This window comes from Notamacropus eugenii, chromosome 4 (assembly GCF_028372415.1).
Source record: "Notamacropus eugenii isolate mMacEug1 chromosome 4, mMacEug1.pri_v2, whole genome shotgun sequence".
Lineage (NCBI taxonomy): Eukaryota > Metazoa > Chordata > Mammalia > Diprotodontia > Macropodidae > Notamacropus > Notamacropus eugenii.
In genome coordinates this window covers 183,245,967-183,264,095 of record NC_092875.1, presented here as the reverse complement: position 1 = coordinate 183,264,095, position 18,129 = coordinate 183,245,967, and the positions used below count along the sequence as shown (strand labels likewise).

The 18,129-nt window shown below is 38.7% G+C and overlaps 1 protein-coding gene across 3 annotated transcripts in view; it reads left to right on the top strand.

Annotated features, from left to right (window-relative positions):
- ADTRP (androgen dependent TFPI regulating protein) overlaps positions 1 to 18,129 on the top strand; it is a 120,022-nt gene that overhangs the window by 71,850 nt on the left and 30,043 nt on the right. For all 3 annotated transcript variants that reach the window (XR_011965909.1, XM_072603826.1, XM_072603825.1), the window contains exon 4: positions 5,358 to 5,473. Coding sequence is in view for 2 of the 3 variants with exons in the window: in XM_072603826.1 (XP_072459927.1) it covers positions 5,358 to 5,473 (116 nt within the window). In the remaining variant the exon portion in view is untranslated. The remainder of the gene's footprint in view (positions 1 to 5,357; positions 5,474 to 18,129) is intronic.

Below are 18,129 nucleotides of genomic sequence, written 5' to 3'. Positions count from 1 at the left end.
CAACAAAATTGTCTCACAGTCATCCTAAAGTATGTCCTATAAGAAGTGACTATAATTGTTGAAAATGAAAAACGGAGAAGAAATTGGAGAAAGACCACCAACACTAATTATGATAATTTTTCATGGTCAAGTAAAAAGATATATAAAAGGCAAAAAGCAACACTGGTTTTTGAGAACTGATTAATTTGTAAAATCTTACAATAAAGAATGATAATGGAATATTTTAAGTTATATTGCCTAATAAGAGCATAGAAAAGCAATGAAGAGTAAAATCTTTTTAAAGAAAGCTAGTCAAAGTTCCCTACTAATTAGTTATACTGAAAATACTTAAGAATGAAAAAAAGAAATAACAGACACAATAAAAATGGAAAAGATCTGCAAAAAATTTTATGACAAAATGTTTTCATGATTGAGAATAGTAGAATCACATGATTAAAATTATAATCCTGGATTTGCTCCAGGAGGAGATAGAAATGACGCTGCAAAGAACAAATTTGAGTAAGGTAGGTAGATTAGAATATGTACATAAAGAAATATCTGTTTTGGAGGTGATAAATTCATTCACAGATTCATTCAGAAGATATCTAAAGGAAGGAAAGATACCAAAGACATGGAAAAAATCCTGGACCTTACAAATACAAAACAAAAGGAACAGAGAACATCCACACCTACCAACTCAAGGCCAATAAACTTTTACAAGAATCATACGTACGTTGAGGGTATCATATCCTCAATGATGGTGTTAGTAGGGAATAGTCAGGTTTTCTCAAGCAATATTCTATATTAAACCACATCTTTACTATCACACAATTGACTGAAAGACGTAGAGAATAAAAGATTTCACTGCGGTTATTATATATTGATTACAAAAAAAAAATTGATTATATAGAGCAAAGTGGTTGCGTTAAAGGCTCTCTTCCAACAAGGTGCCTCTCATCTATACATCAAAGTCATTTGAGATGTCTTAATAGCAAAAATAACTTTGTTTGACAGTCTTTTGACACTAACCATCAGGCAAAGAATTAAACATGGAAACATATGTTCATCAAAGATGTTCCCGACTGTGACAGAGGAAATGTAGCACATAGCCCTAGTAAAAGATTTTCCTAAGAATGAAAAAGTCTACAAGTTACCAGCAAGCATTTATTAAGTGACTACTATGTGCCACGCAATGGAGAGACTGGTCTTATGGGTGTATCATATAATAAATTAGAAACTTCAAAGTAGAGCAGGAGTAATGGATGTCATTGTGGAAATGTATCATTAGAGGGAAAAATAGGTTGGTCATGTGGCAAAGATGAGGAATAACAGTTGGGCAACTGGATTGCTATAGTATCCTTACAGCATCAGGAGAGAACAAAGATAGCCTCTGGGAAATAGGTAGGACCTTGTATGTTATACACATAGGACGATATGGACATGAGTCATGCAGGAGGCACCGAAAGGCATGGAAGGCAACCAGCACCATTTGAGAGAACATCTAAATTGATGAGACTACAGACTATTTGAGGATTTGAGGGAATTCCATTGCTATTTTATTCTACTTCATTTAAAGTCATATTTTATCTCTGTTTAGCTCTAACGTGATTCTTCCAAGTGATTTTTAAAAAACAAAACTTAACAAATAAAATATATTTAACATTTCCTATTGGTCTGAGGTAGAAGAAGCCAGATGGTTCAGTGGATAGAACACTGAGCCTGGAGTCAGGAAGATCTGGGATCAAATCCAACCTCAGATTCTTATTAGATGTATGGCCCTGTACAAGTCACTTAATCTCTGTTTCTCTTAATCTATTGGAGAAGGAAGTGGCAAACCAGTTCAGTATCTTTGCCAAGAAAACCCCCATGAACAGTCCAGTCCACAAGATCACAAAGATTTAGATATAAATGAATGATTTGAACAACAACAATGGTTCTGAGTCAAGAAATCCCTGCTTAGATAAGGCCAGACATTTTAAGGTGTGTAGGTGTAACATATATAAAATATATTTTTATTAAAAAGCAAAAACCTTCTTTAGCACCATTAAGTACATTAAAACTAACCTCTCAGATGCACAAGGAAAGGGCTGTCTAGTGATTATCAGAGATTATTCATGGTGCCAGAATGGTGTTTGAATGTGGGAAGGGAGGAAAAGATAAAATAGCTAACAACATTTTTAGCACCTCACTAAAAACAACATCAGGAGAATAAAGATCTTTGCATGTTGATCTTGTTGGACAGAAGTCAATTTATATTGGTCCACTCAATATAGGGAACATTCACTCCTAGGGAGTGGCATGTAGGGAAGAACAGAAAACATTTTCAGAAGTATTGCTATCTGATTTTTTTTAAATGCCCAGGCCTTTTATGTAGCTTTTGGTGGAAAAAATTAAGTTCCCTTTCTTAAAAGAAAGATATTTTATTATATCATTATTACTTGTATTGTGCCATATCTCTCTTTCAGACTGTAAGTTCCATGGGGTCGAGGACCATTTCTTCTTACTTAAACTTTACCTCTCCCCCAGGTCTACTCACAATGCTCAGTGCATAGTAGGTGCTTAATATACATTTACTGAATAAATAACTATGAGATTTGGGGATTCTGGAGAGTACAATTGACTGGACTCACCTGGGCTTCTGTAGTCCTTGGAGTCAGTAGAAAGAAGTGATCACCTCTCATGGGAGTTTCATGGGCTTAGATAGCGATGAAATTTTCCTGCCCAAGGCAAGCCAAACAGATCCCTTTGCAAATTCTAGCCTTCTTTCCCTACCCACATTTAGTAAATCATCTTTAACAAAGAAATTGCTTAAACTAGCCACTTATATTCTTACCTCTAAGCATTTCTCTGAGAATAACTTGCCTAGGGGAGACTGGTAACAATTCTTTGCGACCTGGTGTGTTTGCTTCTTTCTTTACAAGATTGCTTTACAGCTAAATGGCTCAGTGAAATTCCAGACATAACCATCCTTAAATGCCATTGATAGTTCTTTTACCCCCAAGAACCCCAGGTGGAAGTAGGCACAGTAGACGGGGCAGAAAATGAAGCTGCTCTTAAGATAAAATTGTCACAATCAAGGTGGAGAAAGCTCCTGTTTTTCCATTACTGGTACCTTTGGAGAAAGAAATCTCAAGCACATCCTACCATGCAGATAGTTTTATTGACAAGGAAAGATGGATGGATCTCTCTCCTCCATCCCCTCCCGCTGTTGCCGACTATTGTTTCAGCCAGTGATGTTTTGTTTACTTTGGAATGAAATATTTTACCCCCTCAGAGATAATTAATTTTTGTCAGCTTCCCTGTTTATGAGGGAAACTGAGAAACTGTTAATTGAAATACAGCATGAGTCACTGTTTTCACTGATTTTTGGCAGCATTCTAATTTGTGTCAATCTCAGCCTAATGATTAGTTTTTTTTTTTCTTTTTTGAGCAGGAAGCAAATATGAGTTTCTTTTCTTTCTTTTTTTTCCTTCTTCCTTTTTCTTTTAACCTGTGCTCCATGACACAGGCTGTAGTGATTTCTGTTGCTGTGGACAGAAATACCAATACACTGAAGTTCCTCAGAGGTTTACTGCGTCATGGCTGGCTATTCACAGCAGCTCCATATTTAAAAAGAGCTAACAGAGTGCAAGCTTCCTCTTTGCCTTTCCTTCCTCCCTCTCTCCCCCAACCAGAAAATGAGATGCTTTTAAAGCCCTTTCAACTAGTATTAAGCCACAGTATATGGTCCAGCACTAATGACATCACTGAAGTGAACTTCCCAGAAGCCATTAAGAGGAATTCATTTGGAAAACCAATTGAATGTCACCAGTGAAGGGCAGGGTTTTATAATAGGTGACCAGCCATGCGTGCCTGTGGTATTTGTTGTTAAAACATGAATCATGGCAAACTCATTTACTTCTAATGCGAATGTAGTACATGATTCCACAGGAATACCATTGCCAATGACCATTAATGTACAAAACAGAAGCTGTTAACTGCAGGCAGGGTTCATAAAACCTGTTAGATCAATGGCAAGTATAATGGGAGAGTTAATGGTTCTTAATAGAACTTGACTCCTTTTGGCTTTCTGACAGAGCAAGGAACTCCATGCGCTTACAGGTAGCTGAACTGGGGGCAGCATGGATGGTGGCAGCAACTTCTTGATTTCAGAGGTCCCCTGGCTAAAGGGACAGTTGACTTTATTTGGTGGAGAATAACTATGGCATGGGGTCATAAGATCTGGGTCCCAATTCAGGCTTGAATACTTATCTAGCTATCATCTCATACAAGTCACTTTACTTTATCTTGGCTTCAGTTCCCCAATTTGTAAAATTGGAATAATAATACCTGTAATACAGGATGTATTTATAAGATTACTCCACCATGCAAATCAGAGACAGTGTGGTGCAGTGAAGAGAATCATGTTCAAATGATGGTGTTGCCACTTACTACCTGGGTAGGCAAATACTTCTTCAATCTGGGCTATAGTTTCCTCATATGTAAAATAAGGGAGTTAGAGTAAATGACCTCAGAGGTCCTTTTCAGGTCAATATCTATGGAACTATGAAGTGTTGTGTCTCCCAAGCAATTGAAAAGCCAAGTAGAGCAAAGATGATTTAGTGGAAAGGGCAGGAGGCTTGGAGTGGAAAACCTGGATATGAATCACTGCTCTGACACATATGAACTGTGTCACCTTTAGCAAGAGACCTCTCTGAGTCTTTTTTCTCATTTCTAAAATGGGTATAATAACACTTGTTCTCCCCACCTCACAGGATTGTTTTGAAGAAAGAGTTTTGTATTATTATAAGACAAGGTCCCTCCTTTAAAGGATTTGATCTGGTTGAGGGGACAAGATGTAAGCATGAAATGAGTATAATGGTTAAATTCAGTGGTTAAATTGTGGGGTACAGGTTTTTAAGTGTCAGAGAAGGGAGAGATCATCAGACTGGGACAGAGAGGTTAGAGAAGATTTAATGGATGAAATGGAATTCATGTTTGTTCCTGGGGCCAACAGACTTGTGTGTGAATAGCTGGGGTGATGGGTAAATAGTATCAAAAGAAAGAGTCTAAATAAATGTATGGAGGTGGGAGTGCACAATGAGGAGACAGACTGTGATGGAGCAAAGCTGTTTGAGCCATAAGGTTGAGGAGGTAGGGTGGGGCCAGATCCTGAAAGACTTCAAGAACCAAGTAGTTGAACATGGCCCAGTGATTTAACTGGGAGCCATTGTAGGTTCTTAAGCAGGAGAGTGACTGGTCAAATGGGGTGTTTTTGAAGTAAAACAGCTGAATGAAATATGAATTAAATGGCAGAAAGATGATTATAAAAATCTAGTTCAATGCAAATCATTATGTTTCTTCAGCTCCTGATCTAATTTCTTCTTTCTCTTCTCTAGCACACTACCGTATTGCCTTTGTCCCTGGTGGAGACCATTCTCAAACCACATCAGTACCCATCCAAGAAAAAAGGGCTCACTTTATTAGGCTGTGCTGCCATTGCCTACACCTGCTGGTAAGAACCTCAAGAAGGAAGTCTTGGTAATTTTTTTGAATGACTAATGGCCCTTTTTACTTTACTTTTACTAATGACCTTTTGCCCTAATCCCCTAGAGCAAGGATAGGGAACCTCCTGCCTTGAAGCCACGTGTGCCCCTCTAGGTCCTCAAATGTGGCCCTTTGACTGAATCCAGATCACACATGAGGACCTAGAGGGCCACACGTAGCCTTGAGATTGCAGGTTGCCCACCCCTGCGCTAGAGCTCTCTCTGTCCGTGATGACTCTTACTTCCAGGCTCAGAAAACACCACTACTGATTTTCAGTCAAGGACTTTTTTTTTAAATCATAAGATCTGGAAAACCAACCTGACACATGCTGCCTCTCAATCCTAGGAATGCTCCCTCTCTCAAGCAGTATTAGTCATTTGAATGCTGCAATTGTTGTGCTCCCCCTACCCCTTCAATCCCACCTTTTACACGTTGTCTCAGTTTGTAATTAAAATATTTGAATTGGTAAGTAAGCCAAGGCATCTAAGCTTATTCCATATAAAGCTTTCCCTGGAGTCGTTTGTGCTGGGTTTTGTTCAGTCCTGTAGTCAGTTGTCATTGTGTGCTGATTTGCATGAACATCAGACATGGAAGTTCCTAAGGGGCATTTGAACATTTGCCCAGGGACCGGAAGACTTGTCCAGAGTAGGGAGAAGACTGAGGTTGTAGCTTAAAGTATAAAGTAGAGGGGAAACAGGGAGAGTTAACTAAGAAACTGCCTTTCCCAGCTGCCCTGAGGAGTCTTACCCCAAGAGCCACCGTCAATAGGAACATAAAGTCCATTCTGGCTGCAGCCATAACACCAACATTCACATTCCACCTTCTATTTGGATCCATGGGCTGGTTAATTTTTCTAATTCCAAGACAGTCTACTCTTTTTTTGATGCAGATAGATCAATCCTATCTCTCCCTTCCTTCCATCCCATGTACCTCTCTAATGTGTCTCCATCATTACGATTCCTCCAATCCAAGCCATTCATTCCTACTGCATTGGAATGTTCACCCTGTCAAGGATCCTTCCAGTTTTCTCTCTCGTTCTCCATTTTCAATTCAAAAACCTTGGTTCATTGATGCTGAATGAAGTGAGCAGAACCAGGAGAACACTGTATACAGTAACAGCCACAGTGTATAACTGACTTTGATAGACTTAGTTCTCAGCAATGCAAGGACCTAAAACAATTCCAAAAGGGTCTTGGTGGAAAATGCCATCCACATCTAGAAAAAAATATATGGAGTCTGAATATAGATAGAAACAGACTATTTTCCTGCTTTTGTGGTTTGTTTTGTTTTACACTTTACTTTCTCATGGTTACTCCCATTCATTCTAATTCTTCTATACACCATGACTAATGTGAAAATATGTTTAAAAGGAATGTACATGTAGAGACTATATCAGATTGTATGATGTCTTGGGGAGGGGGAGGAGAGGACAGGGGAGAAAATTTAAAACTTGTGCAGTGAATATTGAAAACTAATAATAAATTAATTAATCTGTTAAAAAAAAAAACAAAAGCAAAACCTTGGTTCATAAAACACCAGACAAATTCAAATTGGCTAATCTTCATTAGGTGAAGTCTATCCCCTTTTAGGAGCCCCTCATTCCTGTATTTTAAGCCCTGGTTCAGAAATCCAAACCAGACTCAGACATTTTTTAACCAGCTATTTACTTCTCAAATGTGATTTTCTCTTCTTTTCAAACACTAGTCATGAAAACATCACCTGCATCCCTAATGTGTATGGTTTCTTGCCAAGAAAGTCGTAATCCCTAGCAACGACTTGCAAATTCCTTCTGGCAATATCACTTGTCCTCTCGTCCTTCCCATTCCCTCTCCCCATGAGTCACAAGCAGAGAGGAGCAGCCTGCAAGTTTGACAAAGGTCAGAAGATTCTCTGTTGCATCCTAAATACATCCTCATAACTTGTCATTTCTATATCCAAAATATTTGTGCTACATGTCCCCTTCTCCCCAGTCACACAGCTACTACTCATGCCCTCATCATCGCAGAACTAAACCCTTGCTTTGGTCTCCTTGGCTCAAGTCTGTCCCCTCTCCAGTTGAGCCTACAGATCTCCCAGTAGTTGAAGTCAGGGGAACAAATGGGAGCTAAGGTTCTTCTCAGGAAAGAGTCACCAGCCCCTGCTCACAAGAGCTGGCTAGCTTTTATGTAATGCTTCAAAGTTTGCAAAGTGCTCTACATCAGAGAGACCAACCTGTCCTTAGTTTGGATGTTAGTGTTAATTGTCATTGGCAGAAACACAGACAGAGCTCTTTGTAAGTCCTTACCAAATTTTCCTTGCTCTCCATAAGACTCCTAATCTTCTTTTTATTATTATTTTTAGATCATTGGGTCTTAATCCTTTCTAAATCTTGAAGCCCAGAGAGGAAACATGACTAGCCCAAATTCACAAGGAGAGAGTAGAACCATGACTAAATCCATGTCCTCTGACTCCAAATTCAATTATTTCTTGATGGAAAGAGTTCTATCATCCTTCCTTTTACTACACCAATCTCTTATTCTTTCTCTCATCAGAAAGCTCCCCTTTCTCCCATATCCTTGCTCTCTCATACATCTATCATTCTACATTTGCTCCTTCCTATCAGCCCACAAATATACTTGGGTCTCCTCAGTGCTAAAAATAATTCCTTCCCTTGTATCTTCTACAGCATTCTGCAATTGTCTTATATACCAATTCATCTTCATACCAAAATATCATTAAAAACTAACTTACAACCAATTTTATCTATTCTGTCCTAGAATTCCTTTCATTCTCACTTCTGGTCCTACAACTCTTCCAAAATTATTTTCTCAAAGGTCACTGATGAACTCCTAATTGCCTAACCCAGTGTCTTTTTCCCCAGTTTCCATTCTCCTTGACTTTTCTGTAGTATTTAGCACAGATGACCTCCTCCTTATACTATATGTTCTGTCCTCCCTTTGTTTCCAAGACACCAGACTGTCCTTCCTCTCTGTTTCTGAGGTCTCCTTCATTGGCCCTTTGTCTTCACTCTTTTTAGAGATTGGTTCCCCAAAGTCTTGTCCTCAGATTCTCTTTATATTCTGCCCCTTTGCAGTCACATTGCTAGGTTACTCTTGCTAGCATCCCTCAAGGCATTCTCCTTTGGGAATGGGAACTAAGGGAGGCTCAGCTGTGGCTGCAATTTTCATATGCTATGCTAGATAGAATCTGATCTTACAGCTTTCTCCATTGCTTGCTGTGTGTGTGTGTGCGTGTGTGTGTGTGTGTGTGTGTGTGTGTGTGTTGGGGGCCACTAACAAGCAGTCAAGAAAACCCAAGACATTTGTCATTCTCGCCTCCAAACCTCTCTATTCCACCAGCACTCACTCCTTGTTCTTGCTCACTGTTCTCACACACGTATCACTACTATTCTCTAAGATCATAAGTTGCATGCACTAAGCTTTAATACTCTTAAAACCCTGACCATCTCCATCCCTACCACCTGACACCACTTTCACTTTCAAATTTTTCCTTCACCTGATTTTAAGTTTCTTGAGGGAAGGGATGGTTTCACTTTTATCTTACTATCTCCACAACCAGCATTGTGCCTTAAACACAATAAGTGCTTAATAAATGTTATTGAATTGAATTGACTTACTTGTTCCTTTATTTCCTGAAAATCTGAATTTCCCCCTCCAACTCTCCTGGTGAGATTGCAGAATTTTAGGGTCAGAACGGATCTCAGTGGACATCTCATCTAATTCATACCCAAGCACATGGTACAAAGGGAGAAGTGCCAGATTGGGAGTTGGAGGAACTAGGTGAAATCTTAGCACTTTCCCTTTCTAGCACTGTGAAACTGGACAAGTCACATGATCTCTCTAGACCTCAGTTTCTTCATCTGTAAAATAAGAGGGATTTTCTATGATTGCTCAGGTCCTTTGCAGATGTAAATTCATGATCCTTAAGAATTTCTGTTATGATATACCTGAGAAGATTGATCATCTAGGCTTTTCTTGAAGATGCTTAATGAGGGGAAACTTACTACTTTCCAAGGCAGGCTATTTACTTCCCCATCCTCCATTCTAGAAGCAAAAGCTATGGGAGGAATCTTTCTGTGTAAACAGTTTGGATGATGCTTCAATTTCCTCCACATCTCAGTCCACTAATACTCATTCACTCCCATGGCATCTGAAGCTGGCTTCCAAATCTAGCTCTGAAGAGCTCTGTCCTCTCTGGAATTGTGACTGCCTATAGAACATCCTAAATGGCATGACCTTTTAACACCTTAAATTCTACACTTCCAGCAAGATAATATGCTTTTTTCTTGACTTCAAAATTTTTGTAGCAGTATTTCTGAAATCTTGGACTCAACTTTTCAAATATAACCAGTTTTTGAGTCTTGTTGATTCTCTATCTCTCTCTTCTCTCTCTGACACCCATCTCCATATGTCCCCCTCCTTTCTTTTACCACTATCACCACCCCAACATAAGTTTTTATTACCACTCATTTTGGTCTATTGTAGCTTTTAAAAAGACCTTTCCACCTCTACGTCTACCCCACTGCCATCCATCTTTCATACTTTTCCCTCTACCTTTCTAATAGAATGGAAAGGAAGAGCATTTATTCAGTTCAAATCTTGCAACTAGCATTGCATTAAGCAATGCAAATACAAAAAGAAAGTCCCGGTACCTGTTTTCACAGAGCTCGCATTCCAGCTGGGAGAGATAATAAATAATAGGGAGCTCAGCTGCAGAATTCCTGCCATTAGTGACAATAGGATTCTTCTGCTCAGAGCCTTATAATGGCTCCATCCGGCCTCAGCCATTTACTTGCCGTGTCACCCTGGCCTTCAGTTTTCTTATTTGTAAAATGGGGATAATAATAATGCATACTTCCCAGAGTTGTTGTGGATAAAATGAGGTAATATTTGCAAAGGCCTTTGCAAACTTTAAAGCTTTATATAAATGCTAGCTATAGTATTGTTTTTGTTATTATTATTATTACCCAAACTCTTTGGCCTGGCATTTGCAACTCTCAAGAGTTTGGTGCTCCAGTCTCATTTTATATTGCTTCTTATAGATAATGATGATGATAATAATGAATGATGATAATGATTAAACCTCTTTGAGCTTTGGCATTTGTGATCTACTAGATGTTGGTGCCATTGTCTTTCCAGGCTCATTTTATACTTCTCTTCATGTATTCCTCCTTAAAGCTAAACTCAAGAACTACATCCTCCTAGAAACCTTCCTTCACCTAGTCAGTAACAATCTTTTCTCCTTTGGATTTCATAGAGCATCATTTTTCTTGGGTCTGTCCTAGTCATTTATCATGTTTCATTTTGTATTGTAGTTATTTATATGTGTGTCATATCACCACCCTCTGCCTGCTAAATTTAGCTCCATAAGACCAGAAACCAGTGTTTTATCTAAACTTTCAATCAATTCATTCATTCAACAAACAGATATTAAGCACATGCTATATGTAGACCACTGTGCCAGGCCCTGGACAAGGCACAAAGTTGAAAAATGTTCAGGGGATTTTTGTGCAAGAAAGAGGACCAATGTGGGTGGGTGGGAAGAAGAATAAGTGGAAGTAGAATGAGATAAGTTGACTGGGGAATGTTTTTAACATACCAACAATACATACTCTTAGGCTTCAAGTTATTTTCCCACAATACCCCTAGAGAGTATATTCCTATCTTCCTTTTCCTCATAACTCATCCATAAGGATGGCAAAGATGATGACTTGGACTAAGTCTAAGGGTAAAAGTGGGAAACTGAATCAAGGGGAGGAGTAGTTGAAATTTTTCTAAGAGTAATCTACACTCTAGTTGTTTTCAAAGAATTTGAAAGCTACTTAGGACAGACTGCCTATGTCTTACAATACTAAGTACAGTGCTGTGAACAAAGATGGTGGTATCCAAATAGAGGGCCATGGATGTCTGCCAAAAGAGTCTGAGTTTTATTTGATAGACAGAAGGGAGCCCCCAGTAACTACTGAATAGAAGAATGACATGTCCAGAAATATATATTTAAGAAAGATTTCATTGATATTAGTATGAAAGATGGGTTGTAGGGGGAAGAAAGTACAAGAGAGAAGACCTATGAAAAAGATATTCAATAGAAGTGGAAGGTGGTAACTAGTACCTATATCATATGTAGTGGTAGCAATGGCAATTGAGTGTAGGGGGCAGATGTGAGAGATATTACAGAGGTAAAAGTCAATAGTGCTGGACAACTGTTTGGATTTAAGGGGCAAGAGAAAAAGAAAAGTCAAAGATAATTCCTAATTTTCACACATGGGAGACTGGAGGAATGGTAATGCTGCTCCTGATAGAACTAGAGAAAGTTTAAGTAGAAACAAAATAGAGTTTTACATCTTTCCCTGTTCTTTATGCAGCACTTAATAAATCGTTGTTGAATGGATGGATGGATGAATGAACTTAAACATTAGGAAGAGAGGATCCTTGAATCATAGCATATCAACCAATAGACACTCTGCTAAAAATAAGGCTGCTTCTAATTGGACAGCTAGCTTTGGTTAAGAGTAGGTGTTTATAACTGTTCTTTTTTACTTAATAACTTTTGCTTGTAAATAGCTTTTAAAAAAATCATTCCATATGTTCTGCCCCTAGTTGCCTTTTTTCACTCTTATTCTCCTCCTGGTTTGATGCCATAAGGATGATACACATTAAAACATCAACAGTGTAAGGGGAAAAAATCTACACATATGAATTTGACAGAGAGACAGAGACAGAGAGAAAGAGTTAGAGAGATAGAAAAACAGGAGAAAAGATAGTGACAAAGACAGGGAGAGATGTAGAGACTGAGTCTAAGAAATCATGAAGCACTAACCACATGCTCGGCACAGAGTCAGCTTCTGTGAATATGAATACAAGCATGAAAATAGTGCTTACCTTCAGGAAGTTGACATTATCTTGAGGAAAGACAACACAGAAAGAGGAGCTCATATCTGCAGGGGAGGAAGGGAAGAAGTGGGATGAAGGAAAAAGTGGAGTTCAGAGACAAAGAGAAGTGAGATGACAGTAAAGCATGTCTGAGCCTTTCACACATTGGTGGAGCCAAGGAGAATGTCACCTGAGGAAAGGAGGACCCCAGGATAGAGGTTCCTTACTGACCCCAACTCCTCTCCATGATGCAACTGTTGTGCAGAGGAGGTAGAGGCAAGAATAAAGTGAGCTACAACTGGGGACATGATCAGAAGCAGATAGCAGACAGAGTGGATAGTGAGTTACTTTGAGTCAGGAAGATCTGGGTTCAAGTCCAGCCTTTGACAATCTGGTAGTGCAATCTGTTGAGGTAGAGCATCCTCTCATTAAGAACAGTGTTCCTGGTAGCTTTCTAAGACTTAGTTGCAGAAAAGGTAATGATCTATTCTAGTAGAGGGAATTCCTCAACCAGTGTTCTCTTTGCCTATACGTTCAAGGGCCTATTTAAAAAAAATAGTTGATAGAGTCAGGTATGGGGGCAAGGGAGCACAAAAATGAGAGCTCTCACAAATCAACTGATTGGATATTGAAGATCAGGGAAAAATGCTTTACAATTCTGGGCTTTGGCTGCTTCCCCAGCAAAGTGGGAGAAGGAGGAGGGGCAATCTCTAAGTCTACTTTTGGCTTGGACAATCTAGGGATGCATCAGTGGGGCTAGGCAGGCAGAGTGAGAGGGACATGTTAGACATTAAAGAGAGTTCTGGAGTTGGGGAAATTTGTGACAGACTTGAGAGCTATCCAGGGCTGGAGCACATGGGAAAGGTGATCAAGGACAATAACAATGAACCCATCAATAAATATTTCTTGAGCACCTAAAAGTTATAATACTTTATACTTTTAGGATGCTGCTATTATTTCATTTATTGCTGCCATTCACTTGGTCTTCACAGCAACCTAGTAAGGAAGGCCCTGCATATGTATGTCCTTACAATTTCATAGATAAGGAAACTGAGAGGTTTCCCAGATCTGAGAAGTTAAGTGACTTTCCCAAGGTGATGCAGATAGTTATTAAGTGGTAGAATCAAGAATGACTCCAAATTCAACTCTCTTTGTATTACTCTACACTGCCTTCCTTTACTGGTTTTATCATATGGCCAAAAGCAGCAAGAATCTTCATTTCATTGGACATTTGGTTACATCAACATTTTGATGTCCAGGGAAGTACACTTTCTATGCACATCTATGCTACATACTGAGTAGGATACGAAGACATAAAGAGGCCAGGGCAATGACTCATACCTATAATCTCTGTTATCGGGAAGGTTAAGGCTGATGGGTCACCTGAGCTCAGAAATTCTGAGCCACAGTGAGCTAAACCAAATGGATGTTTGCATTAAGTCCTTTACCAACATGGTGGGACCCCTGCAAGTAGAGGGCCACCAGGCTGCCTAAGAAGGGGAGAGTTGATCTAGGTCAGGAAACAGAGCAAGTCAATATTCCTGTGTTACTTAGTAGTGGGATCAGACCTATGAGTGGTTGGTGTAATTCCAGCTTTGGAAAGATAGGTACCACAATCTCTACCCTCCCTACAAAAAGACAGATAAGTCACTGCCTTCAAGCAATTTACCCCAAGGTTTTTTAATATGGCATTTAAGTCAAACACTGTGCTCAAATTTCCAATGAATATGGACTTGGATCCTTGAATCCAATGGATCTGTCTAATTGGATGAGGGAGGAAGATTTGAAGCAAGGGAAGGAGCAGCACAGTATCTGAAATCTTGTCAAGTATAAGCTCAGTTTCTACACTCTAGATGATATCTTTCAAAGAATCTGAAAGGCCTATGTTCACTCTGCCATTCTGATCTGTTCCCATAAATAGACTAATTCATGAATTTTGCAATCAGAAAAATAACAAAAACAGGTAGCATGCATGAGGCTTAGATCCCTATCCAATCAACAGGGACAAGGATCTAATAAGGCAGAAAACTGAGAGGACTGTATAAGGGAGGACTGCTATAGGAAGGAATGGTATTTTCAATAAGAATTAGTTGTAAGTAAGAAGAGAAAATGGTTTGGTTTTGGTCTTCTTGAAGCTCTGAGCTGTATGTTGCCATTACAATGAATTTTCTCCAGATGAGGACATTTCATTTTGGTCCCATTCATTTTTTTTCCTTCTTTCTTGGTACTTTTCCATAGTAATTTGACCTCTGTCTATTGACTAATATAGTAGTTCCAGACACTGGATGCCTATTAGCCCTATTATGTTTTAACTTTCTGGGGTTCCATAGGGCATTTCATTTTGAGGGCCAAGACATCCAAAGGCTCATTCTGTCTGGACAGAGAAGGGTATGGGGAGTAGAGGTCACATATGCAAGTCTTCTAAGAAAGATAAGTACATGGAGACATTTTTGGACAATTGCTAGCAGATTAGCTTATAAGCATTGCCAGTTTGGTTGGTCAAATAGGGAAAGGACACAGCCAGCATGAGGTAAGAGATATGGGCCAGAGCCAGAGAGAGCGTGAGAACCAAACGTGAGTCAGATTTCTGTAATCGTTCTAAGTTGGCAAGTATTTGACGGCTGAAACCATATTATGATCATCTAAAAATAGCCATTGAGGCCAACATCCATGGGGACTGCCTCATGCATGCTGCCTGTTTTTGTTATTTTTATGATTGCAAAATCCATGCATTAGTCTATATATGGATACAGATCAGAATGGTAGGAGTGAACATATGTCTTTCAGACTCTTTGGAAGACGTCGTCTAGAGTGCAGAGACTGAACTTACACTTGCCAAGGTTTCAGATGCCGTGCTACTTCTTCCCTTGGTGCAATCCTTCCTCCCTCATCATCCCAAACTTTAGCTCAAATTACTTCCTCTGGCATGCTTCAGAGATGGTTGTGAGAAAAGGCAAATTGGGAATGTACTTTCCATTGGCATTGTGAGACAGTAATTTAAGATACAATGCTAAAGGGTAGGCATATAAAAAATAATTCCCACAGCTTTCCAGTGACTAGAAACACAGGATTATCAGTGGTCTCATAAGCTTTTGGAACTAATCCATTTCTCATGGAAGTCATCTTACTGTTTTTGAAAGGCAAAATGGGATCATAGAAAACTCTCTGGAGTCAGGAGACTCGGTTTTAGACCTGTCATTAATGCTGGCTGACAAGTCACTTACCCTTTGCCTGCTTCAGTTTTCTTATATATAAAATGGGGATAATAATATTATAATAGTAATAAATTGATATTCCCATTTTATTGATAAGAAAACTGTAGCAGACAGAGGTTAAGTGACTTGAAATGCTTGTTAAGTCCATGAAATAAAAATAAAATAATTTTTTTGAAAAAATAGCAATAACACTTCTGAAGGTTGTTGTGAGGATAAAATGAGATGTTGTAAAGCGCTTTGGAAATCTTAAAACTACTAAATTTGACATAGTAAATGCACATGGTAAATGACAAAACTGACAAAATATCAGATACCATGCCTCTCCTCTGATTCGACTCTTCCTCGCCCATCGTCCTACGTTTTACCCTAAACCATCTCCTCTGTTATCCTTGGGAAGTGGTTTTGAAAAAAAGGCAAATTGGGAATATACTTATCGTTGGCACTGTGGGACAATAACTTAAGGTCCAAGTACAAGGGAGGAGAAATATGAAAGAAAATTGCAATTTTCTTCCATTTGGCATTGTATCTTGCCTTTAAGAGATGTTTGTTGGATTTAAATTGAATCTGTCAAAATAATTGATTAAAAAATTGAAAGAATAGGGTCAAGGACAGATACCTGAGAACCAGGGAAGACATCCTTGCCATTTGATGGTGGTCCATTAATTGCCACTATTTGAGTCTGGTCATTCAACTAATTCAGAATCTACCTCATTGTATTATCATCTAATTCAGCACGTCTTAAACTTTGGGTCCTGACCCCATACAGGATCATGAAAAATCTGGCATCGGTAAAAAATTTCTGAACATGTAATGACCCAAAAATAATTAAAAATCAAACACAAAATGAATTAGGGGTGTTTTTGTGAGCACTTACCCATGTTGCATCACTTCACTACAGCCTTGGTTCTGAACACACAGCATGTGTTCTTTGCATCACGCAAGCTGTCACTCCACATAATGCCACCAAATGCTGCTGAAATGCGTAAAGGGATAGAGAGAGAAAAAAGTTTAAGAAGCCCTAATCTAATTTATATAGAATAATAAGATAATAAATTCATGTCTTTATAGATTCATTATATTGTAATATCCTTGAAGTCAAGGACTGTCTTTTGACTCTTTGTACCCCTAGTGCTTAGCACAGTGCCCAGTGATGAAATAGAGTTGGTTTGGCATGGAAATCAAAAGAACCAATTAGAATGTGTCTCATGAACACTGATCTCATCTTGTGCTGCCACATATAGTCTCCTCCATCTTGTTGTTTTTCAGCAAATGATCCATGGGAAACAGTAGGAGACAGCTATTGTTTCATAAATGTAGGTGAATGCAATTAATCAGCACCTATCAATTCTGGGAAAAGAAAGACTCCAAAACCTATTCACCTCCCCTCCCAACTCAATCAAAATTTTTTCTCCCCTCCTCACAACTTGGAAATTCCCTAATCTTTCCTCCACTTAGAAATCAGATCACTTAATTTTGTATCCTATTAATTGTTCTCTTTTAATTAATTGATCTAATTTGATTAGTTGTTTTTAATACGTAAAAGTCTTTCTGTGTATTAGAGTCTTTGAACTGACCAGAGTGTCCGTTGACTCATTTATTATGCCTATTTTGCTAATAAATCATATAGCTCAGATTATTCTTTCAGTTACTATTAATTATCCACCATAGTGGCAGATATTAGGTGCTTAATAAATATTTAATGATTGATAGATTTAGAGCTAGAAGGCATCTTGGGTAGGGTAAAGGAAATAAGCATTTAATAAGTACCTACTGTGCAAAGCACCACAGTACTATTTTGCAAATATTGTCTCTCTCGATAATAGGCCATATTGTCCACAAAGATATTTGAGACTTTTAAAAATGTCTTGTTCACATCCAGATATATGTTCACATCCATATGAGAAGCAGCATGGCTTAAGAGATAGAAAAGTGTCCTAGTAGCCAGGAAGACCTAGGTCAAGTCCCTTTTCTCGTATATACTGGCAGTGAGACCCTGGGCAAATTACTGAATTTCTCAATGCTCTACTAAACCCTCTAAGACTAACACATTGAAGAGAAAGTCTTGACCTACACTGGTAATGAGAGTTTACTTACCAGAGAGTTTTCTCTATCCTTGAAATCAAAGGTTCAGTTCCAATTCCATATTCCTAAATTCAAATCTATGAACATATTTATAACCACATCTAATCATTGTCTTGGGATTCCTTTAAGGTGGTCCCCATTGCTTGTTTTCTACTTCCTACTGGAAGCCTTTTTCATCACAGCAATTATAAAGTGTTCAGATTATCTTGTGTTTATTTATCTGTTAACCTGTTATATTCTTATTAGAATATAAGCTCCTTGAGGTCAGGGACTATTTGTCATTTTTATTGTATTCTCAGCCCCTAGTACAATGCCTTGCTCATAGAAAATGTTTGCTGATTGTTGCTTTCTGCCTACTATTTGCAGAGCACCTATGGTAGGACCTGAGGAAGAAAGGGAGATTAGATAAAATGCAATCCCTGACTTCATGATGCTTACATTCTGGTAGAGAGATA